The sequence below is a fragment of the Megascapheus bottae genome, chromosome 2 (genome assembly GCF_031878675.1).
Source record: "Megascapheus bottae isolate mThoBot1 chromosome 2, mThoBot2.hap1, whole genome shotgun sequence".
NCBI lineage: Eukaryota > Metazoa > Chordata > Mammalia > Rodentia > Geomyidae > Megascapheus > Megascapheus bottae.
In genome coordinates, this window is record NC_143510.1 from 93,636,399 (window position 1) to 93,661,331 (window position 24,933).

At 60.1% G+C, this 24,933-nt stretch overlaps 1 protein-coding gene across 3 annotated transcripts in view; it reads left to right on the forward strand.

Annotated features, from left to right (window-relative positions):
• The window catches only part of Parvb (parvin beta), a 40,346-nt gene extending 16,122 nt beyond the window's left edge, over nt 1-24,224 (forward strand). For all 3 annotated transcript variants that reach the window (XM_090328867.1, XM_090328869.1, XM_090328870.1), the window contains exons 2-13: nt 1,653-1,742; nt 2,100-2,170; nt 5,286-5,388; nt 7,150-7,290; nt 8,207-8,322; nt 10,427-10,485; nt 11,449-11,468; nt 15,663-15,724; nt 17,735-17,803; nt 21,820-21,921; nt 23,159-23,231; nt 23,699-24,224. In XM_090328867.1, the coding sequence (XP_090184993.1) occupies nt 1,653-1,742; nt 2,100-2,170; nt 5,286-5,388; nt 7,150-7,290; nt 8,207-8,322; nt 10,427-10,485; nt 11,449-11,468; nt 15,663-15,724; nt 17,735-17,803; nt 21,820-21,921; nt 23,159-23,231; nt 23,699-23,775 (983 nt within the window). In that variant the 3' untranslated portion in view covers nt 23,776-24,224. The remainder of the gene's footprint in view (nt 1-1,652; nt 1,743-2,099; nt 2,171-5,285; nt 5,389-7,149; nt 7,291-8,206; nt 8,323-10,426; nt 10,486-11,448; nt 11,469-15,662; nt 15,725-17,734; nt 17,804-21,819; nt 21,922-23,158; nt 23,232-23,698) is intronic.
• The last annotated feature ends 709 nt before the right edge of the window (nt 24,225-24,933 follow it).

The following is a 24,933-nucleotide window of genomic DNA, read 5'->3' on the forward strand; positions in this document are numbered from 1 at the left end:
AGAGCAGGTTGTCCCCAAGCTGGTTCAGAGCTGTGTCCTGGGAGCACCTCAGGTGGGGTTGGAAACTTCCAGAAGCCTTTAGAAGCGTTTGTGTCTTAGTCTGTGTGTTCCAGCAGAAGCAGATGGGCAGATGGGGGGATCAGGAGGCAGCTGGCGGGGGACCCTGGAATGTAATGTTGGTTGGAAGAGCTTCAGGCATGTTGGCTCCTTCCTGTAAAGCCAGCAACTCCGGAGGCTGAGCTGTGAAGATCGCAGTGCGAAGCCGGCACGGGTGGAAAAGTCCGTGCGACTCGTCTCTAATTCACCAAAAAGCTGGAAGGGGCTCCGGGGCCCAAGTGGGAGAATGTCAGCCTTGTGTGCAAAGCCCAGGGACAGAGCCCAGGCTCTGCGTTCAGACCCCAGTACTGGTCACACACAGAGAAGAACTCCGTTTCTCATGGGAAGCCGAGCGGAGTGCAGTGAGCACGCTCAGTGGGCGTGGGGCTCACCCACTGCTGGGTGGCCTGGGGCCCCTCCTAGCTCTGCTTGTAGATACTGTTCTGGGGACGAATAATGAGACCACGACTGGGAATGGAAAGATGTGTTATTATTGAGCTAGAAGTGGCTGATGCAGAACGGGACACCGAGGCAGGGATATCAGAATGCCACGCACGCTGCCTCTGTGGGCTCCTCTATTTTTTGTGGGTTATAGGGCTTGAACCCCGAGTCTGGGTGCTGTCCCAGAGCTCTACAGCTCAAGGCTACCGCCCTACCCCTTGAGCCAGGCCCCACTTCCTGTTTTCTAGAGGTTCACTGGAGATAAGAGTCTCAGGTCCTTTTGTGTCCGGGCTGGCTTTGAACCTCGAGCCTCAGACGTCAGCCTCCTGACAGGCGTGAGACCACCCTGAGGCTCCTTTTAACCCTGAAAACCACAGGCGTTCCCCCTCTTGTCTAATTAGAGTGAGTGTTTTTGCTTATTTCTGGAAAACAAGGCAGGAAGCAGGTCAGACAGCATTTGGTAGCACAGTAGGAGTGGCCTCCTGGGGGTTCAGGGGAGAGAGTGGGACAAGTCGGCACTACAATCACTACAGGCCCGGCTGCAGGAAGTCCCAGAACAGAAGAACAATACAGACTTTTCCTGGTAAAGGAAAAATACCTGGTCATGGGGCCGGGAGTTTGGCCTAGTGGTTAAAGTGCTTGCCTAGCATGCGCAAAGACCTGGGTTCGATTCCTCGGTACCACATACGTAGAAAAAAGCCAGAAGTGGTGCTGAGGCTCAAGTGGTAGAGCTCTAGCCTTGAGAAAATCCAAGGACAGTGCTCAGGCCCTGAGCTCAAGCCCAGGACTGGCAAAAAAAAAAAAAAGAAAAATACCTAGTCATATACAGCCAGCATCTGACAAGTGTGGTCATACACAGCAAAACAGACTGAGAACCAGCACCAATTCAAACCGAGTTTAACAAGTGTGGCTACAGAGCTTTTTGGGAGGGGCTAGCTGGAAAACTTTGAGTGTCCATCAGTAGAATAATATGGGCATTACAGATAATGTTGCAATACTAAATATTGGAACAAATTTAAACAGTCGTTGTTTACCCCATTTCACGGATCACTGCCTGAGGCCTCCCCCGCCCCGCGTCTTCCACACTCACCCCGTTTCTCTTTTCTGCTGGGTAGTGAGTGACCTACAGGAGGAAGGCAAGAGCGCTATCAACTCCCCGATGGCCCCGGCTGCGGCGGACGTCCACCCAGAAGACACCCAGCTTGGTACTGCCCCTGCCCCTGCCCCTGCCCTCTTCCTCGGGGCTCCTGGCCTGGGGTGGGACCCCACCGTGGGTGTTGGGGGTCCCGGCCTTAGTGGAGGCCATGGTCAGAGGCTCGAGGAGAAGCCTGTCCCCCCTGGCAGGTTTCTGTCGTCTGTGTGCTGGTCCCGGGGCTTGAACTCGAGGCCTGGGCGCTGTCCCCTCAAGGCTGCGCTCTACCACTTGAGCCATGGTTCAACCTCATTCTGGTTGCTGGTTAATGGGAGGGAGGAGCCCCCGGCCTCCGGTCCCCGCGGGCTGTGCTGGTCACCATGTTGCTGGGGCAGGAGGAAATGCCAACGGTGGCCTTTGGTCCCCGCAGAGGAGAATGAGGAACGCACGATGATCGACCCCACATCTCGGGAGGACCCCAAATTCAAAGAGCTGGTCAAGGTGAGGGGGTCTGGTGCCCAGGGTTCTATTCTGGGGCCCTGTGTGCAGGGTGAGCGGTGATGGAATCCCCAGCCCGCCTGGAGCCGTGCGGCTGGGCCAGGCCGCTGGCCAGCGGGACCTGCTTTTCTGCTTTGTGACCAGACTGGGATTTGAATTTAGGCCTCACATTTGCTTCTAGCTGCTTTGGGGTGTGTGTACGTGTATGTGTGTGTGTTTTCCCGGGACTTGAATTCAGGGCCTGGGTTCTGTCCCTGAGCTCTTTTGCTCAAGGCTGGCGCTCCACCCGTTGAGCCACAGCTCCACCTCGGGCTTTTTTGGTGGTGAATTGGAGATAAGAGTCTCAAGACTTTCCCTCAAGGGCTGGCTTTGAACAGTGGTCCGTGACCTCAGCCTCCTGAGTGGCTAGGATGCCAGTGCGAGCCCCGGCGTTGGCGTGGGGACCGCACGTCCCCGTGGGAGGCCGCGTGACGGATGGGATGGGTGGCAGAGCATCTGAGGCGATGTGGGCAGGCTCAGGGCACAGCCATCGGGGCAGCCACGCCACCTCTCCCGGCACAGGTGTTCCCAGGAGCAAATTCCAGACTTTAAGCGCTGGTTGTCTCTTCTCTTGCTGCCTGGAAGAAAGCGGGCTGCAACAATATGGTTTCTGGCTGAAGCTAAGGCTGTGGAGGGGCTGGGAATACCCTGCCTGCGAACCCAGCCTCTACCTGCCTCCACCTGCCTCCAGCCTCTTGCCTCTACTGCCCCAGGCCTCTACCAGTCTTCTGCCTTCCACTGCCAGCCTCCCTTGATTCCGTTTGTCTTCTGCCTCCGGCCTCCTGCCTCTCCTGCCCCTGGTCTTTATCTACATCCTGCCTCCAGCTTCCATCCTCCTGCTTCTTTCCTCTCTCCCTTTGCACTTGAGCAAAGAGCATGGCCAATAGACCAATACCAGGGGCAAAGGTCCTGTGGTTTGCATGGACCTCGTCAGTATGTCTGGGGCCAAGTGCGCCAAGAGGAGACTGACGGGAGCCATAGCCAGAGGTGGTGACCCTTGGTTTGGCACCCAGTGTGGACCAGCCAGCTCTTCCCCGGGCTCCCTGGGGCCTCCCTGCATCCCTGCTCCCTCTGCCTTGTGCCTGGGACCACTCACCTGCCTCCCTCCTTCCCAGAGCCCAGCAGGGGGCGCTGGCACCCCAAGGGTCCTGGCCTGTGTTAAGGGAGGCCAGGGAGCTGTGAGAGCCTAAGTGTGGGGTGTGGGGTATGGTCAGTGTGGAGGGGTCAGAGGTCGATGAATGAAGAGCTGGGAGACGCCGTGTGCCCACAGGAGCTGTCCAGGCCCAGAGGAGGGGCATCGGGTGGCTGGCACTGCCTGTGTGCAGGTCCTGAGCCCCTGGGGCTGAGTGTGGGCCAGCGCGCTGAGCTGCAGCTGGAGGGAGGTGGGGCTGGATCCAGTCTGGAGTGATGGGGGCGAGGGGGCAGCTCCTGAGATGCCCGGCTCCCCCCGAAGAGGAGGGCTTGGGGGGGTCGGTGCTCAGGAAGCCCCCAGGGAGGTGTCTGTGTAAGCCACAGGGTTCTGGGTGGAGATGGCGCTGGAGGCCACGGGGCTTGGGGAGCAGGGAGAAGCCAGGAGGCCGGGCAGGCCGATGGAGAGGACAGGAGGCAGCTGTCCTCAGGGGACGGCCTGCCAGCCACGGGCCCAGTGTGTGCTCGAGGTTGTGTTCTTTGGTGGCATTCAGGTGTCACGGGCAGGGTTGGGGAGTGGGGGCTGTTTGGGGGATCAGGTGTCATGGGCAGGGCTGGGGGTCAGGGACTGTTTTGGGGATCAGGCATCGTGGGCAGGGCTGGGGGCGGGGCTGTTTTAGGTTTGAGAGGAGCCCCAGGCACACGTGGCCCCGGCACTGTGTGGTGGGAGGGAGGGAGCAGTGGCCCGGGCTGTGGGACAGCCATCGAGCCACGCAGGAAGGAGCCACGTGGGGCTGCAGTGTGCCGGGAATGAATGGAGGGGTAAGGGGGAGAAGGGGCTTGGGGAGCAGAACCAGGTTCTCAGGGGGGCGGGGGGTGGCACAACATGGAGAGCCTGAAGCCAGGTGCCCATGGCTCTCACCTGTCGTCCCAGAGTTCAGAGCCAGCCTAGACAAGAAGACCGGTGAGACTTCATCTCCAGATGTCCACCAGAAATGACCAAGGTGGAGCTGTGGCTCCAGTGGTAGAGCACAAAAGATCAGGGACCGCAGTCAGGCCCCGAGTTCAGACCCCAGGTCAGCACAGGAACAAAAGGCCTGGAGACAGACCTGCTGAGCCAGGTGCTCGCTCTCTCTCTCTCTCTCTCTCCCTCCCCCTCTCTCTCTCTCTCTCCCTCCCTCCCTCCCTCCCTCCCTCCCTCTCTCTGTCTCTCTCTCTGTCTCTCTCTCTCTGTCTCTCTCTCCCTCCCTCTCTCTCTCTCTCTCTCTCTCTCTCTCTCTCTCTCTCTCTCTCCTCTCTCTCTCTCTCTCTCTCTCTCGGAAAAGCAAAGCAGGGTGGAGCTGAGGCTGGCAGGTCACGTAACCAGCCAGGATCAAAACCGCCTTTCCGAGACCATGAAAGGGGCCAGGCCGGAGCAGGAGGGGGCTGGGGGGGACCCTGGGCTTCACATGAGCTGAATCCGCACAGGACAGGGACTGACCAGCAGAGGCTGGGTGACCCCGGCTCCGGGCGGGTGTGCTGTCATCCTCACCCCCACCACACGCAGCCACCAGCAGGACGGCTGCTGGAAACCCACCACCATGGGTCCAGGAGGGGTCACTGGGTGACTGTGTCTTGGTGCCGATGGGGGATAGGGCGTCCAGCGTCTTCTGGGCAGCGGCACTCGTGTCCACCCCATGTCCAGGGGTCCATGAAGCCCTGCCCAGGCTTCCCGCCATCCCAGGAGGAAGAGCAGGGCCCGGCTGTTCTCAGCAGGGCTCCTTGGGGTCTCCCGGGTCTAGTGTAGACTGAGGGACACCTGTCTCACCCCGTGGCCACTAGGCTATTGTGACTGACACAGTGTTGGCAGGGGTGCTGCTCATGGCCTGTCCCTGCACCTGTCCTCCCGTCCCCACACCTGTCCTCCCGTCCCCACACCTGTCCTCCCGTCCCCACGCCCGCCTCTCCCCAGACGCTGCTGGACTGGGTCAACGACGTGCTGGTGGAGGAGCGGATCATCGTGAAGCAGCTGGAGGAAGACCTGTATGACGGCCAGGTGCTCCAGAAGCTTCTGGGTGAGTGCCCCTGGCCCCAGGGGACGGCCTTCACCTCGGGCGGCCCGGGGCAGGGCCAGGGTTCCCAGCCCCGCAGCTGTCTTCTGGTGAGAGGGGAGTGGGCTGACCATGGTGATGGTCCTGCCCTAGCAGGCAGTGAGTGGGCTCCAAGAGCCACGCCAGGATGGTGGGGCCGTGGCCTTGCCAAGGACGGAGGCCTGGGCCCAAGTGAGGGGTGAAAGAAGGCAGCGCTCAGCGGGAGGGAGTGGACGGGGAGGGCTGAGGGGGATGCACAGAGGGTGGGCTGGGAGGGCGGACGGAGCTCTGGCAGCCCGCAGGGGTGCCCTGGGCACGGGCTCTGCTCCGAGCGTGTTACATGAGTTGTGGTATGTGTGGGTCAGGGGCCTTCTGAGTCAGTTCTGCTGCCATCTGTGGCTTGGAGCCCAGGGTGCCGTGGAGGACCCGTGGAGGACCCCGGTGTGGGCCTGGGGACCCGGCGACGAGAGGGTGGGGCCTGGCCTGGCTGGGGAGAGCACCACCATGAGGGGCAGAGGGCGGGCTGCTGGGCCAGGGAGGCCTGGGAGGGGAGCCTGGAGGAGGTGGCGGGGTGCGGAAGGAAGAGGGAGCACTGGAACTGGAGTATCACCGAGGATGGGTCCCCCCAGAGCCCCCGCCCTCTGCTGCAGAGAGAGGCTGGTGGCTGCACCAGTCCTCCCGTCCCTCAGCCCGGGTGGGGTGCACTGTGGAAGCAGGCTCATCCCTGCAGGCCCTGTCCTGGTGGCCTGGGGCGCCCCCCGCCCCCCGCTGCCTGCCTGACTCCGGCAGCCCACCCACCACCCTTGTGAGGGACCCAGTGGCTGGAAGTGTGAGGAGGTCCCAGGCCCCGCGGGCCTGCTGTGCCACACAGTGTCCTGAGGGGAACGCTGGAGTCGCAGCTGTCCCCAGTCCTATCACTGCCCTCCCTGGAGGAAGTTGAGTCAGGAGCTGGGCTGCGGCGTGGTCACCCGTGGGGCTGCTGAGTGAGCGTGGCAGCGCTTATCGAGGCTCTCTGGAAACGGCAACAGGAGAATCAGGGAATCTCTGACCAGATCTGCCCTTGCCCTGTCAATCCTTCCAGAGTGGAGAGCAGAGAGCGGGAGCGCGGGAGCTGCCGTGCAGCCAGGCAGACACGGGACTGCTCTCTTCCTCTGGGGAGCCTGTGGGGCGTCCTCACTCCCCAGTCCTTTCCCTGTGTGCTAGGTGACGTCCTCATCTTCCCCTGTGGCCTCCTTTTGCTTTATTATTATTATTAGCCAGTCCCGGGACTTGAACTCAGGACCCGATCACTGTCCTAGGACACTTTTTGCTCAAGGCTAGCACTCTGCCACTCGAGCCACGCACCACTTCTGGCTTTTTCCGTGTATGTGGTACTGAGGAATCGAACCCAGGGCTTTGTGCATAGGAGGCGAGCACTCTACCACCAGGCCACGCTCTGGCCCTTGGCTGGGGCCCTTGGCTTGTGTCTTGTCTGTGTGTGACAGGGTCTTGCTGTGCAGCTCAAGCTGACCTCCAAATTGCAGCTTCTTCCTTTCCTGTCAAGCCCTGGGCGTGCAGCACCCACTCCGCGCCACACCTCAAATGACTGCGTACCCACCCAGACACAGGCTTCATCCTAGCGCTGCCCCTTCCCCTGGGCTCAGCCTGCTCCGCCTGGGGACCCTGTTCCAGCCCCGTGGCGGGGCATGCCCGAGCTCCTCAGCTGCCTCTGGGCTGCACCTCACAGCCCCGTCCCTCTCCTTGCAGAAAAGCTGGCAGGGTGCAAGCTGAACGTGGCCGAGGTGACCCAGTCGGAGACAGGGCAGAAGCAGAAGCTACAGACGGTGCTGGAAGCCGTGCAGGACCTGCTGCGCCCCCACGGCCGGGCCCTGCGGTGGAGCGTGGACTGTGAGCTGGCGGGCAGGGGGGGGGGGGGGCGTGTCAGTCACCATCACGCCGTCACGGGGAGGACAGAGGGGGCTCATCCCGGGGCCAGGGCTCTGGGCTGTGGGGTGGGGACCTGGCTCTGTCGTTGATCTGTTGGCCTGAGACTTTGGGCAGCCTGGCTTCCCTTCCTGGATTATGGGGCCGTGGGTGGGGTAGTGAGGGCCTTGTAAACGGTAACGCTCTGCCCAGGGTGCTGGGGGCTTGAACTCAGGGTCTGGGCACTGTCCCTGAGCATTCTCACTCAAGGCTGGCGCTCTGCCACATGAGCCACAGCTCCACGTTGGCTCTTTGCTGTTTGGTTGGAGATGAGAGTCTTCCAGGCTTCCCCGCCTTGGCTGGCTTTGAATCACAGTCCTCGGGGCTCAGCCTCCGGAGGAGCTGGGATCCAGGCGTGAGCCACCGGAGCCCTGTGTGGGGTGATGACAGGGCCCAGGACCGAGTGCTTGCGGCGAGCAGCGGGGCCTGGCCTGGGCAGTGCAGGGTGAACGCCGGTGTCTCAGCAGCGGTCACTCTCGTCCACCAGCCCCCTGGGAGGGGCTAATTGCTTAGGGAGAGCTCAGCAGCGCACATCATGCCCCATCTCCGTGACAGGCCCCGGCCACGACCCGTCCTTCTCCCCATGGCCCCCATTTTCCTGCTTTTAAAAATCATGATGCTTTTAAAAGTGATTGCACAAGTCACCTTCGCCACAGAGCAACGTAGCGGAAGCTGGGAAGAGGTTTGGGATGGGGAGGTGGGGGAGGGCAGGGGGAGGGGCAGGCATGGAGCAGCTCTGGTTTCCAGTGACCTTCCCCCCCCCCCCCCCCCCGGCCTCGGGACACCCTGCGTCCAGGGAGGCCTCACCGACGCTCCTTCCTCCTTTCCTCCCTGCGCCAAGCCATCCACGGGAAGAACTTGGTGTCCATCCTGCACCTGCTTGTGGCCCTGGCCATGCACTTCCGGGCCCCAATCCGCCTCCCGGAACGCGTGGCCGTGCAGGTGGTGGTGGTGCGGGTAAGTGTCCCCTGGCAGCTGCCCTGCCAGGCCGTCCCCGCCCGGCCGTCCCTCCCAGGACACACGACCTTTTCCTCCAGTTAGTGCCTGCCTTTTTTTTTTTTTTCTTTCCTCTCCAACAAGCTACCTTCATTTCTCCTTGAGATTTGTATCTCACCCTGGCTTCCAGACAAACGATGGCGCGGGGACAGGAGCACTGATTTTCTGAGACACTGGAGAGAGTTGAGGTTGAATTTCCCAGGGTTTTGAAAAGAACATGTGTCTCTTTCCAAACCCAGCTCCCTGGAATTCATTCCTCTTGAATTTCTTATTCCTCACCGGAGGGGCCCACGAGCCGCAGGACGAGATGCACCTCAAATTAGAGGCTCTTTGTTAGAACCTCGGTCGCCGTGCGCTCTTCTTTGAGGCTCGTCCCTCTTGATTCATGGGGAGAAATGCAAGCCAGAGCTTGGCGTCCGGTTGACGCAGGCAAAAGTGAATCTGCTTCCATCAGCCTTTCTCCTAACCCTGGAGCACCGAGGGGCTCTGGGCCCGGGTTCCTGTGCAGTTTCACTGGTGGGCACACAGTCAGTGCCTTCTGGGTACCAGCCATCACCTGGGGGTGCAGTGAAGGCTCTGCCTCCCCACCCAGGTCTGAAGGGGCAGCTGTGCTGCCTGATGGCTGGCTTCCACCGGGAACCTGGACATTTGTTTTACTGGAAGCATCTGGCGGCAGCCTTTCCTGTGGGGTTTAAACTTCTCCAGGCTGTGGCTGCCGTGGTTTGGGAAGACCCAGGCTGACTCCTCTGTGACCGGATGGGAAAGGCCCTTCCCTGTACCAGGCTGCTGTGTTGCCAGCCATTTCTCCCATCCTCACGGGGACGTGTTCCTCCAGGCTGCTGGGCAGGGGCTCTCAGGCGGCCAGCTGGGAAGGAGCACGTGGGAACTCTGGATCCCAAACCCCCTATGTCGCGCTGCCCCCCCCCCCCCCGAGCCCTGTACAGGCCCAGGGGATGGGGGATTTCCTTTCAGGCTTGAAGTTTGGGCCAAGATAATCTATGGGGTTTTGTGGAAATTCTGCCTGCCCCACAAGCTCTTCCCCGCTCTCTCCGCCTCTCTTGACCAAGGTTACTGGATTCTTTAGGCCTTACCCATAGGAGAAGGCAGCCAGGAGAGAGGCCCAAGGGCTGGCTAGCCCATACCCTAGGGGAGGCCTCCCCAGAGCCCTGCACACCCACCCCCTCCCAGGCGGGTACTGAGTACCTGGCCCCAGCTAGGGAAGCAGGCATGGTGGATTATGGTTGAAGGCCAGGACTTGTCCCAGCTGGGCTGTGGGTGGGTCACGATTTCACAGCACAACAGTGATTGCCCTGTGGAATGAACCTCTAGCCCTGGGCCTTCACCAGGGCCCAGCTGCTGTGGGCGCAGAAGTGCATTTGATCAGTGATTCGAGGTCCTAGATCAGGTTGAGGGCCTGGGCAGGCCAGCGCTCACGAACAGGAGTCAGCCCTGAGTGTTCTCAGCGCCTGTCCCATCCTGGGCTGTCTTGTGGGTGCTCTCTCCAGGAAGCGAGCTCCTGTCCCCAGGGAGTTCTGTGGAGGCCAGCAGTGGCGGTGGCATTAGCTGAGCTTCCATGGGACACGCACTGTCCTAGGCCCATGACCCCTGTCTGTTTCCACATCTCTTGTGACAAGATGCTGGCTTGACTGGAGTCAGGGCTACAGTGGCCTGGCTGTGGCTGGCCCACCTTCTGAGGGTCTGGGTTTCGGGGTACCCCTGTCCACTCCAGTGGCCATGCATTGTCTCCTGTGTCTCCCTAGAGTTTTGGTGACGCTGTTCCAGCATTCCCTGGGGAGTGTGGCCTCTTGGTCCCCTGTGGAAGCTGCTTCCAGGCGGTGGGGGAGGGGAATGGGTTGGGGACTGGTGCCAGGACCCTGAGCAGGTCTCCCCGTGTGTGGGTCACCAGTCTTGGCTCAGGGCAGGAGCCAGCACCCCCTTCCTTCTCCCACCCCCATCTAGAGCGGGCCCTCTGGGCATGGCTCCCGGCCCACCTCAGCCCCTGTGTCCTCACGGCTGCCCTGCCAGGGTATCTGGGTGCTGATCTGTGTGTTTTGGGGTTTTTCAGAAGCAGGAAGGCCTCCTGCATTCCAGCCACGTCTCAGAGGAGCTGACGACCACCACAGAGTAAGTGCCGCCTCCCCAGGCTCCAGTAGGGGCTTGGCAGGTGGTCGGGCTGCCTGGCCCTTGGGAGCCACATCTTAGAGGTGCTCTCACAGGGGCTGCACCCCCCCCCCCCGCCTTCTCCCTCTACTCCACTTTCCATATTAGAACACAGCAAACACGGGGCTGTGGGGGGCAGATGGGCAGGAGAGGGGGTCCATCCTGGGATCTGGTGCCGTCATCCCTCCTCTTGGCCGGTTACCTCAAACTTTCTAGAACTTTCTAACTAGAACTTTTCTTTGGCACACATTCCGAAGCCAGCGTCCCTGATCTGGTAGGACAAGCCGGGACACATTTATTTTTTAAGACATCTAAAAAACTTCAACCCTCTTGAAATTATCAAGGCCTCGAGGATGCCATGGTGGCTTCTGGGAGCCATCAGGACACCAGCTGTGGGCGCTGTGGCCTCTGTGGCTGGGCTCAGCGGGGGCTCTTTGCTCTTGGGTTGTCTTAGGGCTCCTCTGGGGCAGGGCACACAGTACCTTTCCTGTCACCACCAGGCTTGTCCCAGACCCCCAGGGAGTGTGTGTGTGGCGCCGTCCTCAGACCCCTTTCCCCCTCATCACAGAGATTGGGCTGGTTTAATAATGTCATCATCACCGTGGCCACCTCCCATCTAGTCCTGCCCCTTCAGTGGCCATGTGGCAGCTGTGCTGTCACCTCCTCCAGGAAGCTCTCTAGTGGGCCAAGCAGGAGCCCACGGCTTCCTTTCTGCTTCCCTAAGGCCCCAGAGGTATCCTGCTATATGTCCAGCCCTGAGAGAGACAGTGACCTTTGAAGCCACTCTTGTCCTCAGAGCCCCGTGGGGTGTTTGTCTCCATGGCACATACATAGTAGGTGCTCAAGTAAACACCTATTAAATAAGATGGAACCAACGGACTTGCACCGAGAGCAGTCACTGCTTGACGATTCTCTCTCTCTCTGCAGGATGATGATGGGCAGATTTGGTAAGTAGCCTGGGGCGAGGGAGTCTGAGGGTCTTGGACGCCAGTACTGTCCCAGGCAGTCCATGTGCTCCTGTGGGGAGTTGGGGGGGCGGGTAGAGGTGTCCTCTGGTCCCTTCTTGGAGCAGGGTGGGGGTGAGGCCTCTCTGTCACTGTGGGGCGTCCAGAGGGAGGGGGGCGGGCCAGTCAGTATCATGAGCTCCACAGGACGGGTCAGACGGCTGGCCTGGCTGCTGACCTGTGTATGAGCCCCCAGACTTCTCTAACTCACTGTGAGAAGGGACAGCTCACGGGAGCCTGGCGTCACAGGGCTGGGTGACAGCCAGCGCCGGCACGGGTGTGTGGGGTGGCCCCGGGGCCACGGCCAGGGGTGCGGTGAGCAGGTGAGCAGGGGTGGCAGGGCTGGGAGGGTGAGCCAGCGCCGGCCAGGGGTGCGGTGGAAGCAGAGGTGGCTGCCAGGTGTTTGGAACACGAGGACATTTGAGGCCACGAGTGGCTCTCCTTGTTCCCGTTACCTCTCGGGCTGTGCACCCTGCCCCCTCGCCCACCCGCCCGCCCGCCCGCCAGGAGATAAAGCAGGCTATTAGCTGGTGACAGGCAATTAGTTCCGCCCCCGCCCCGCTCTCTGACGCAGGCGCCATCTCCTAGCGACCTGACCGGCACAGCAGGGCTCCCGCCACCCAGGGCAGCCCAGCGCTGCTGGCAAGGGCTGGTCACCTGCTCACAGCGCTCGCCTGCCCTACGCCTCCCGGTCCCGATGGGCAGCCCTTCCTCCTCCTTGGGGCACAGCCTCCTCCCTGGTCTCTGGCCTGCTCCTTCCGTGTGGGGGGCAGATCCCATTGTTAGTGTCCTGGAGTGCCCCTAGCCACATCTGCTGCTCCCACTGGCCTGTCGTGGCCCCTGGATAGCCTTCATCCTCTCTGCCTCCCTGATCCCCCCTCCCCCCCAAGCACGCAAGCCCAGCCTGGGGCTCCCCAGCTGTTCTGAACGCACATGGGATCCTCTCCCTGGCACGCCCCCTGCCGAGATGCATGCCTTCCTTCCAGATCCTTCTGTGACTCATGCCCCTCTCCCCCCGCCTAGGCTGTCACTTGACATCTACCCCCCCCCCCGCCACCCTGCACTGACACCCGCGGCTCTCCTACCCCACCTGGCCACGCTGCCTCTGTGGCCATCCACCCAGAGCTGCGGCCTCTGTCCGCGCTGGGGTGTGTTCTCATCACCGTGACTGCACACACCAGCCTCCGTGCGTGTGCCTGGCAGACTGGGGTGGCGAGATTTGTGGCATGCTCCCCCCCATCCCGTACCCCAGCTCTGAAGTGTCCTCAAGCTGGAGTGATTCTGAAGGCAGTCTGTCAGAGCCCGTGGAATTCCAGGCAGACCCTCCTGGGAGAAGTGGGAGCTGCAGGCGCTGCTGGGAGCCTGTTTTCTCCTGTGCCACTCCGCACTCTCTGCTGCGGCTCTGGGTCCCGGTCCCTGGGGGCTGTGGCAGGTGTATCCCGTCCTGGCTCAGGAGGGGGCAGGCTTTTCTCTCCCTCTTGGGAGCCCAGGTTGTAGCCTGGTCTCCATGGCAACGGCTTACTGGCTGCTCTGGAGTGGAAGCGACTCTTCCCTCTCCCTGGAGCCCTGAGCTGTCAGGACAAGGGGCGCTGGTCACAGGCTGGCCTCTCCCTTCCCACCTCCCCACGGCGGCGGACTGCTCCAAATCCTGGCTCACAACCTTAATCCCAGCTACTTAGAAAGCTGAGATCTGAGGAACCAAGTTCAAAGCCAGCCCAGGCAAGAAAGTCCATGAGACTCTTTATCCCCAATTAACCAGCAAAATGCTGGAAATAGAGCTGTGATTCACATGGTAGAGTGCCATCTAAGAGGAAAAGCTGAGAAACGGTGCCCAGACCCTGAGTTCAAGCCATAGCACTGGCACAAAAATTAAAATGAAGGGCCGGGAGTGTGGCCTAGTGGTAGAGCGCTTGCCTAGCATGCACGAAGACCTGGGTTCAATTCCTTGGTACCACATATATAGAAAAAAAAAGCTGGAAGTGGTGCTGAGGCTCAAGTGGTAGAGCTCTAGCCTTGGAAAGCTCAAGGACCAAGGACAGTGCTCAGGCCCTGAGCTCAAGCCCAGGACTGGCAAAAAAAAATAAAAAATAAAAATAAAACTCTGGCCTGATGTCACAGCCCCTAGCAGCTGTCCCCTGCTGCAGGACAGCCCCCGCCTGCTTCCCTAACTGCTTAGCCCTCCCTCGAGCAGCGCTGGGCTTTTGAGGACTCTGCACATCCAGTCCCTCTGCAGGTGATGCCCTCCCTGTTCTCATGCCAGCAGGAGGGGCTCCGAGGCCAAGGCCGAGACCCCCAGCTTTGTGCCTCTGGGAACCAGTTGACAGCCTAGGTGGAGATGTGGCCCAGCTGTCATGCTGCTGTGACAGCCGGGGCCCTTCACTTAGTGCTGGGGTCTAGGGAGCGGAGGCCGGTCCCCACCCACCCCCAGCCCAGCTTCCCACTCCACAAGAAAAGCCAGGGACCTGGAACCCTGGGGCAGACTTCCAGTGAATTAAAATGAAGAGTTTTGCTTGGGCCCCATGAAAAGCGTCCACCTTATCTGGGAACCCAGCTCACCACACTGGGCCTGCCCCACTCCCGGTGGCGGGGACCCCAGCTCACTGCTACACGCAGAGCTCTGCACCTCCAGCTTGCCCCTCCTGTCCCCTGTCTGGCTTTTCCTGGGTGCTGACCCAGGCTCCGGCCAGGTCTCCACCACCCGTTCGGAGCCCCTGCCCTCCTGGCTGCCCTCCTGGCTGCCTGCATCCCTCGGGGAGCAGGGGAGTGGGGCCTCCTGGCAGGCCGCTCCGCCAGCTAAATTTACGGCTGACGTCATGCTCCCCGCTTCTGGGCTTTGCTTAAGCTGCTTTGAAAGTTTGCGATTGCTTGTCAGGACTTAGCTGTTTTTTTCGCCCCTGAACAGCTGGTCTTAGGGAGGATAATCTGATTTAAATGGGCTTGAAAATAATTTACATCTGCTGCTGGGGGAGGGGCGCCAGCCTTGGGTCCCCTGGGGCCCTGTGTGGACACTCCACGCGCACGAGCACACACGTGCACGCACCGGGCCACATACGTGTGCACTGTGCACATCTGTGCAGACACAGGCGCCTTTTCTCGCTCCTGGGCTGGGGGAGGGCGAGCTGCATCTGGCCTGGGTGTCTGGGGAGAAGGGAGCCTGGCAGCACCGCTCCTCTGTGTCCCCTCCTGCCTTCCTGGCTCCGTTTTATGCAGGTGGACAGCCAGGCCGCGCCCATCCACACCCCGCCTGCGGGGTCTCCCACACTGGCTCTGGTGGCTGAGGTCCCTGTCAGCCCAGGTCCAGGAGCCCCGAGGGTGGACATCAGATCACCCAGCAGCTCCACTCCCAGGGCAGCCGCCTCCTTCCTTTGGGTGAATGGCCCAGCAGGTAGCAAAGAAGAAATGGAGTGTCCTTTCCAGCCCTGAGGGTCCACAGGAGTGAGGATGGCTCCTCTGAGCATGCCCAGGCCGGCTCACATCTCAGCTCCCTGAGCAGCCACCGCAGGCAGGGGTGTGGGTGGGGCTCAGGGGACGAGCTTGGAGCCAGGTTAAAAGTTACCTTCTAGTCCAGCGCTGGTGGCTCATGCCTGTGCTGCCAGCTGCTGCAGAGCTCAAGACTGCGGTTCAAAGTCAGCCTGGGCAGGAAAGTCTAAAACTCTTATCTCCAGTTAACCAAAAGAACCTGAGGCGGAGCTGTGGCTCAAGAGGTAGAGTGCCAGCCAGGACTGGGGGGGGGGGGGTGTGTGTGTGTGTGTGTGTGTGTGTGTGTGTGTGTGTGTGTGTGTGTGTGTGTGTGTGTGTGTGTGTGTGTGTGTGTGTGTGTGTGTGTGTGTGCATACACTCACGTGTGTGTGCATGTGTGCATTCCCTTCTTACACTCGGTCCAACCTTTCACTGCCGTTCCACAAGGAGCTGTGTCCCCTGCTGGTGTCTGGTCTTGGTGCCGGCCTCGCCCTTTAGCTGTGGCAGGAATCGGGGCGCATCCCTGCATTTGGGGATGGGAGCAAGCAGCAGCCCCTAACCTACCTCCCCTCCCCCGTTCTCCTCTTTCTCTATCCTTTTCTCCCTCCCCTCCTCCCCCTGCTCTTCCCCTCCCTTTCCCCTCCCCTCCCCCATCTCATCCTTCTGCCCGGCCTGCAGAGCGGGATGCCTTTGACACACTCTTTGACCATGCTCCGGACAAACTGAACCTGGTGAAGAAGGTAAGACACCCCACGCGAGTCTTGTGGCTTTTCTGTGGCTCGGTGCCTGCAGGAGGAAGGTGTGGATGTGTTTGGAATCTGTGAACTGTTTGCAATGTGGATTGAAATGCAATTACAGCCCAAAATATAACTCCAGTGCATAACACACGCGCCTGTTAACGGGGCCCCCGCCCGCCGCCCCACTTCTGCTAAGTGATTTCCTGTCTGCACCTGTGTGGCAGTTCACGGCAGTTCATTGCTCCCAGCACAAATGTGTGTACGCCTGTCAGCCCGCCGCTTGCCACCCGCCTCGGCACCGTGCTGTTCTCTGCGGAGTCTGGGCGCCGTCTCCAGGCAGGAGGGGGCCAGGCCGCCTGCCCAGGCTCTCTGCAAGGAGGAAGCCCAGCCAGCCAGAGGAGCTGGGGCCAGGGCCCAAGCCACCAGCCCTGGGCACCTGCCAGGAGCGCTCGCTTCTCTGAAGGGCCCAGGCCACCTCGCTGTCCCCCCTCGGGGCTGCCGGGGTGGGGTGGCTCTTGTGCGGTTTCTCAGTGCAGTGTGCAGTGTTCTGCCAGGGCTGGTCAGAGGCTGTGCCCAAACCTTGTGTGTTGCTGGGGAGATAAGGTTTTCCACTGGAGCGAGGCAGGACACATGCTGTGTCTGTGGAAGTGCCATGGGAAGCTCTGGTCTGGGCAGCCCCGGAATGCCCTGGCACCCGGCCTCCGCCCTCCCGAAAGGGAGCCTTCTCGTGTGCCTGGGCCTCGGAGCCGTGCCTGCAGCCCAGCCACACCCTTGGGTGACCCTGCAGGCCCGGCCCTCTTTACCCCCTGGCTGTGGCAGGGCCCCCGCCCCGCCTCGCCTGCGAGGGTAAATTGGTGTGGGAAGGGCTGTGGTTGGATGCCAGGCCACCAGCGGTGTGGTGGCAGATCCCCTCCCTGCATGGGGCCTCAAGAGGAGCCGGGGTCCTCCCGGCCTCCCGCCTCACCCTCCCCTCCCACCACAGCCTGAAGCTTGCAGTGCCGTGGGGCCTGCTTCCTGTGTGGCCTGGGCGCCATTGGGGCAGCTCCAGTGGCCCCTCCCAGGCTGCAGGGGTGCCCGGCTGGGAGGCTCCGGGCAGTCGAGGACAAGGTCTGGGGGGACTGGTCCCCTGGACTGTGGCCACTCCTGCCTCCCGCCATGCTGTGAGCACTGTCTGCAACTCCATTTTACGTCTGGGGACTGCTTGAAAACCTCTTTCCTCCCTTCTTCCTCTCCTTCTCCCCCCTTCCTCCTTTCCCCCTTCCCTCCCTCCCCCCTACCCTCCTTTCTCTCTTTTCTGGGGTCTGACCTCAGGATGTCTCTCTTTCACCTGGCTTTCTTGCTCATGCCTCCCGTCCGGCTTTTTGCTGGTTTTCTGGAGATGACGGTTTTTGGACTTTCCCTCCTACACTGGCCTCCATCTGATCTTCCAGGTCTTGGCCTCCCGAGTGGCTGGGATTACAGCGTGAGCCCTCCGTGCCCAGCGAGGGGCCTTTGTCCATTGACTGGCTGCTTGTCAGGACCGGGCGCAGCTCGGGCCCGGTGCTCGCCTGGCTTGCGGGGTGGCTCACTCTTCACTGGCTCTCTACCGCTCAAGCAACACCTCCAGTCCCAAATGCACTTTGTGCGTGTGTGCCAGTGCTGGGCACTGTGCCTGGGCTTCTTTTGCTCAAGGTCACACTCTACCTCTTGAGCCCTGGTTCCACTGGTGATGGAGTGATAGGCTTTCCTACCTCCCCCAAAGTGATCGGGGACCGCGGTCCCCACAGCTCCGCCTCTCAAGTAGCTGGAGCACCGTGGGAGCCGCTGGCGCCCTGCCCAAGAGCACTTTAGAATTTAATAGGAGGGGTTCCTGGGTGATGTGCCAGGCAGGGCTTTGACCCCTGGCCTCACCCCCACCGGGGCGCCAGGAGGTGGGGGGCCACCAGAGACCTCAGGGCTGGGGCGGGGAGGGGGGCAGGACGCTTGGCCGGCCAGGGGTGGCTCCGCTGACGGCTCCTCCTCCTTCCCTGCCAGTCTCTCATCACCTTCGTGAACAAGCACCTGAACAAGCTGAACCTGGAGGTGGCCGAGCTGGAGACGCAGGTAGGCGTGCAGCTCGCCCAGGGCCTGGCGGCCCCTCCATCCAGTCCCTTGGGTCCTCCTCCAAGTGACCCCAGGGATGGGTGCCCCATCCCGGAGCCCCAAGTCCCGGATGAGGATGTTGGCGTGGCGGTCCTGCCAGCCCGGGGCGGTGCCCCACTCGGGGCCTCCGTCTCGGGCTCTGGTTCCCTGCGTGTGTGTTTCCGGGTCCCGCGCTCCCTTCCCGAGGGCGAGGATCAGGCTGGAGCAGGGCCCACCTCATCACACCCCTGGCTATGGGTCTCGTGGGGACTGGACCCCCGTCTTTTCTGCGTGCACGTGTGGGCCTGGGTCCTCGCGCTCAGGGCGCTGTTCCTTAACGTTTTTTGCTAGCGCTCTGCCACTTGAGCCACAGCTTCACTTCTGGTGGTTAACTGGGTAGAAGAGTGCCTTGGACTTTCCTGCCTCACCTGGTTTGAACCATGATCCTCAGGTCTCAGTCTCCCGGGTAGCTAGGATGACAGGCGTGAGCCAGTGACATTGGTGCCAGCATCTGTCTGGGATACACAAGTCCACCCAAGCATATCCTCTCAGCCTCTGCTCTGCCCACCACAGGGCCTTTGCTTGTGAAGGTTGCACAGTCTAAAAGGTTCTGTCCCCTCTGTTTCTTCCTTCTGGCTAGCACTTAGCAATCGTTGAGTAAACGTCTTCCAGTGAATGAGCACAAAACATTTCTTCTCCATCAGTGTATAAAATGCACCCTGCAGTAGCATGTGAAAATGTTTTCAAGGACTCGGTGAGCAGCATTAAAGACAAACTATAATTTCCCCAGGATTCTCTGGGTGACTGCGTTGGTACACCACGGGGACGTGTGCCAGCTCTCGAAATGCCCGGCTGATCATCTCACAGCCCTGGCTGCTTTCTTTCACCCCTTCCCCTTAACTTCTCTCATTTGCTTTTCTAATTAAAAAAGTAATTCAGGTTCATTGTAGAAATGTCTGAAAATGCAGATAAGCAAAACAAATAAAAACCCTCTGAAGTCCTCGCCCAGAGCCCAGGGCACGTCTCCTCTGATCTGTGTGGCAGGAGACCTGGGGCACTGTACTTATGTATGTGTACGTGTGTGTGTGTGCGTGCGTGTGTACACGCGTGTATGCATGTGTACGTGTGCACTCGTGCATGCTTGAGTACTGGAGCTTGACCTCAGGGCCTCACACTCAAGTCTGGTCCTCTGCCACCTGAACCACAGCTCCACTTGTCACTTTTCTGCCCAGCTTGGTCTTGCACCGTAATCCTCAGATCTCAGCCTCCCGAGTAGCTGGGATTATAGGCGTGAGCCATCGTGCCTGGTGAACAGCATGTCTTTTTGTTTTTGTTTTTAAGGTGTGTCATTATTATTATTATTATTTTTTTGCCAGTCCTGGGCTTGAGCTCAGGGCCTGAGCACTGTCCTTGGACTTTCTCAAGGCTAGAGCTCTACCACTTGAGCCTCAGCACCACTTCCGGCTTTTTTCTATGTATGTGGTACCAAGGAATCGAACCCGGGTCTTCATGCATGCTAGGCAGGCACTCTACCACTAGGCCAAACTCCCGGCCCCAAGATATGTCATTATTTGAGCAACATTTGCAAGCACAGCTATTATTCTTGGCCTTTGCTATTGTTTGTGGTATTGCTATTTGCTGGTCGCTGGCCAGGGCCGACTAAGTAACAGTGAGCTTTCTGCTTTGCTCACCCAAGGTCCCTTGCACAGTGCTCCAGATGCTAATTCGGTTGGGTGGGTCTCTTCCAGGATGTTCAATGTGCATTTATTTAGTTCCTTAAATGATGGTGGGCTGTGCTGCATAGCTGATTTGTAAATGTCTTTCCCTGACTATGTTGTACCCCCCCCCACTCCCTGTTGTCCCATAATTTCTGGACTTTTAACTCAGAGCCTCATGCTTGCTCAGCTTTCTCTTTTACCACTTGGCACTGTACTGCTTGAGCCATGCTTCCAGTTTGGCACTTTACTGGTTAATTGGAGATGCAGTCTCCCAGACTTTACTGGTTAATTGGAGATGCGTCTCCCAGACTTTTCTGCCTCATCTGGCTTTGAAAAAGGGTCTGCCAGGTCTTGGCCTCCTGATGACCCTTTTTAATTTGGCTTGGCCTGCCTCGATTTGTGCTTGTTCTGTCAGCAGCCCCTCCTCCCTCTGTGTAAGGCTGCAGGTTCTGCCTGGAGCCAGCCCCTCAGGGTGGTCTTCCCTCGCTGATGCAGGGTGCAGCGGCTCCTCTGTGCCCCCGCCTGTCCTCAGGGTGGAGGCCCAGGCCTGCCTGGCCATTCGTGTGCTCCTGGCTGTGTGGGGGGCTCACCCCTCTCCAGCAGCACCACCACGGCCCGTGTGTGCCCACACACCAGCGGGCACAGCCACAGCGCCTCGGTTAGGACTCCAAACTCCAGTCTGCTCACTTTTATCTCCTTTGCCCTGTAATATTATGTAGGGCAAGCAAAGACTGATCATGAAGCCACCGCCATCACGTGACATTTAGGGGTCCCAGAGCCTGGTTTTATTGTGCAGTGTTAGGATTTAAACTCAGAACCTCACTCTTGCTAGGCTGGTGCTATACCCCTGAGCCACCCACCGCCAGGCCACCGACCGCCAGGCCACCCACCACCAGGCCACTCACTGTTTTGTTTTGTCTTTTTTGCCGGCCCAGGGGATTGAACTCTGGGGCCCGGTGATGTCTCTGCGCTTTGGTGCTCGAGGCTAGTGGTCTACCACTTGAGCCGCAATGCTACTTCCTGCCGTTTTTGGAAGTCAAGTGGAGATGAGAGTCTCGTGGACTTTCCTGCCCAGGCTGGCTCTGAACTGAGATCTTCAGGTCTCAGTCTCTGAGTAGCTAGGATTGCAGCGGGAGCCATCTGCATCCACCCTGCTTCCTGCTTATTCCTAAGACGGAATCTCACTTCCGGCTGGGGTCTGAGCTGTGACCTGCCCACTTGGGTTGTGGGGTGACAGGCACGCCACAGCGGGTAGGATGAGTCTCCGTGCTCTGGGCCTTTTCCACCCAGGTCGCCTCACCCTGTGACCCTCCCCTTCTCGGCCTCCCTGCGTGAGGATTGCGGGTGTGCACGCAGGCCGCTTCTCCTAGGTACTGGGCTGTGTGTGCCTTCTCTCCTGCACACAGTGCCTCTGGGAAGCACCTTTCCTTCTTCAAGTTCTTATTCACCCAGTTCAAGCTGCTGGCCTGGGAGGCCAGGCGCCTCCTGGGTGTCCCAGCCCCTCCTCCCTCTCCAGGTATCTTGGAGAATCTTCTGGACTGCTGCTGGCTAGTCATCTCCTCCAGGGATGGGGCCATTCTCTGGCCTTGTACCCAAGGAGCTGAACTCTGCACTGCACCATTTACAAACTCAGATTCCCAGCCAGGCACCGATGGCTCACGTCTGCGCTCTGCCCTGTGCAGGAGATCCGAGGATCCAGGCCCAAAGCTAGCCCAGGCAACCAGATCCAAGAGGCTCTTAGGTTTAATGCACCAGCAAAAAGCAGGGGGTAATCCCAGAGTGCCAGCCTTGAGTGAAAAGGCCGAGGAGAGCTCGTGGCCCCCAGCAGTGGCACAAAGTGGCTCAAGTCCCAGTAGTGGCACAAAATTAAATCAAGGCGTTGAGTCCAGGGGGTCACCAGGCGGGGACAGGCTGTGCACACACATGGAGTGGGCCGTGTGTGTTTCCACACAGCTGAATAAGTTTCAAAGAAAAGGTTAGCATGGCTGGGCATTTGACCTAGTGGTAGATGCTTGCCTCACGTGCACGAAGACCCGGGTTCGATTCCTCAGTACCACACACATAGAAAAAAGCCGGAAGTGGTGCTGAGGCTCAAGGGGTGGAGCTCTAGCCTTGAGAAAGTCCAAGGACAGCGCTCAGGCCCTGAGCTCAAGCCCAGGACTGGCAAAAAACAAAGAAAATGTAGCAGCCCAGGAGGGGTGTGGGCGCCGTGGGCACACGCGCTCCAGAGGAGTCCGGTCGGGGCGGCGCCGTGTCACCGTGCTGCCATGTGCTCTGCAGTTTGCCGATGGCGTCTACCTGGTCCTGCTCATGGGGCTGCTGGAAGGTTACTTCGTCCCGCTCCACCTCTTCCACCTGACGCCAGACAGCTTTGACCAGAAGGTGCGTGTGGTTCTCTGTCCCCAGGCTCTGCCTGGGGCATGTGACAGGGCGCCCAGGTCTGCTGCATGCACCGGCGTGTGGCCTTCAGAAAGCACAAACTACCCATCACCCAGCAGCGGCCTGGCGCTGCGCTCCTGCGATCCCCGGGACTCAGGAGGCTGAGCTCTGAGCGCCTTGTCCAGGCAAGACAGTCCGTGAGATTCTCTCCAGTTAACCAGGGAAACGCCAGACATGGAGCTTTGGCTCAAGTGGTCGAGCACCAGCCTTGAGTGAAAAAGCTGAGAGACAGTGCCCGGACCCCAAGTATGAGCCTCAGTACCAGTGGTTGGGGGGGGGGGGGAAGGAAGGAAGGATGGAAGGAAGGAAGGAAGGAAGGAAGGAAGGAAGGAAGGAAAGAAGGAAGGAGGGAAGGAGGGAAGGAAGGAAGGTCATAAGCAATCTGAACACCACATTTTGCCTTTCCCAGTTCTTTTGAGGGCTTTTCTATGGACCCATATTTTCTTTTTCTTTTTCTTTTTTTTTTGTGGGTTATGTGACTTGAACTCAGTCTGGGCGCTGTCCTTGAGCTCTCCAGCTCAAGGCTACCACCCTACCCTTGAGCCAAGCCCCACTTCCTGTTTTCTAGAGGTTAATTAGAGATAAGAGTCTCGGGTCCTTTTGTGCCCAGGCTGGCTTTGAACCTTGATCCTCAGATCTCAGCCTCCTTAGTAGCTACGATTACAGGCCGAGCCACTGTGCCCCGTGGACCCATATTTTCTACAGGTGAGACAGACAGGCTGGTCAGGATGTTTTGTGGCCACTCTCCAGCCAGGATGTGGACAAGGCCTGCAGGCTGGGATTCACAGCCATCACTCTGTCCCCTGATGTCCTGTGCTGGCGGGATGCCGTTGGCTCCCAGAGCTTGCTGTGTCCTGCAGAGACTTGCCCGGGCGGGGGGCGGGGGGGGAGTGGCGGCCTTTCTGTGTGTTCACAAGGACATGCCCTCCCCGAGTGTGGCTTCGCTGTCTGCTGGGGGACCCATCACATCTTGTCAGTTCTGGCACGGCTGGCGCTTGGGGGCCGGGGCCTTGCAGGGCGTGGTGCCTCACCTTCTGCCCTGCAGTCGCCAGGGACAGGGACCAGGGCAGGTCACTGCGGAGATCCCGCCTGTGCCCTGCACCCGTCTGGGCCTGGTCAGGAGGGAGGGCGGGGCGGGCGGGCCTGGGGTGCCCTGGACCTCACCCCCCCCCACTTTCAGGTCCACAACGTGGCCTTCGCCTTTGAGCTGATGCTGGACGGAGGGCTCAAGAGACCCAAGGCTCGGCCCGAAGGTCAGGCCGGGCTCCAGGGGAGCCAGTGTGTGGGGGTGACGAGTGTGCATGCCCCTGGTGTGAGTGTGGGGGGGATGAGCATGCACACCCCTGGTGCGTGTGGGAGGGATGAGTGTGCAGGCGGGTCCCAGCCCTGTGGGTGTTTTGATGATCACTGGTCTGGAGAGGCCGAAGGAGACAGTTGGTATGGAAGACGCCGTGTGTCCTGCCACCCAGTCCTGAACATGGAGGCCGAGCGTGGGCGTCTCTGGGGGCAGGAGAGGCTGACCCCAGGGGCTGGCAGGAGAGGCTGACCCCAGGGGCTGGCAGGAGAGGCTGGCAGGAGAGGCTGACCCCAGGGGCTGGCAGGAGAGGCTGACCCCAGAGCCTGGCAGGAGAGGCTGACCCCAGGGGCTGGCAGGAGAGGCTGACCCCAGGGGCTGGCAGGAGGCCCTTGCTTCAGCTGTCTGGTTTTGTGTCCTCTGCAGATGTGGTGAACCTGGACCTCAAGTCCACTCTGAGGGTTCTTTACAACCTGTTCACCAAGTACAAGGACATGGAGTGACCGCAGCAGAGCGCGGGATCCAGATCCATCCACGGCTGCTGGCCCTCCCCAAGCCGCCTGTGAGCCACACCAGAGCCGTGAAGGAGATGCCTCGCCCCTGCCTGCCCCGGGAGGGTCCGTCCTCAGCCTCTCTGTGGTGGATGGCACACGGCGAGGCCTTTGACAATGCGCTGTTCTGACCAGCTCCTCTCACCCGAGGCCTGGCTTCATTTGGTCCTTCCAGAAGACACTGAGTGGACTGCCAGCTGGGGCCAGCCGCCCCGCAGCCACAGTGCGGTGCCACGGGACAGCCACCTGTGCCACACAGCTGCAGCTGGCCTGGAGTGGCCACTTCCTGGGACTCGGCTGTTCCTGTTCTCCGGAATTTTCCAGGCTGGCCTCTCCTAGGAGGTGGGGTCTTCTCAGCAAAAGGGCTTTACAGATTAAACAGCTTCTGCTCAAGTCCAGAAGTGTCAATGTGACTCCAGTGTCTTCACCCCCACCATGTTCGTGTGTGTGCGTGTGCGCACATGTGTGTGTCCCCATGTCTATCTGATCTGATGCTTGAAATCAGTGCTTTTACTCAAGCCTAGTGCTTTACTAAGCACTTGAGTTACAGCTCCACTTCCAGTTTTTGCTGGTAATTGGAGTTAAGAGTCTCACAGACTTTCCTTTCTGGGCCGGCTTTGAACTGCAGTCCTCAGCTCTCAGCCTCCTGAGTAGCCAGGGTTACGCTGTGGCCTCTGTCTTTTATGGCCACCGGGCTTCATGTGTTTGGTGGTGGTGTTTGCACCAGGCTGCAGGCACACACCAGCCTGCGTGAGCACGCCCATCCGGAGCGGGTGGTGGTAGTGGGCCGGACTGGATGAGAACCTGCTTTGGGGAGTGGGCCCCCCCTCATGGAAGACGCAGGCTGCTCTGAGCCCAGCAGCAGGGGTGGTCTTGCATTTGTTCTCCCGCCTGGGCAAAGGTCGTGGGCCGCATCCAGCACAACATTTCCCTCTACAAAATGATTCTAAAACTGGCTGGCCAGGGACGGTCGGCCTGGGCGGTGACTCAACAAATGCTATTTACAAAGGCAAATTAATATTCTAGGCTGGCTGGGAAGAAAGAAGCCGGCTTTAGACAAAACACTTGTCTGGATCCAGCTGTCTCCCCGTGTGGGGGCTGCAGTTAGCT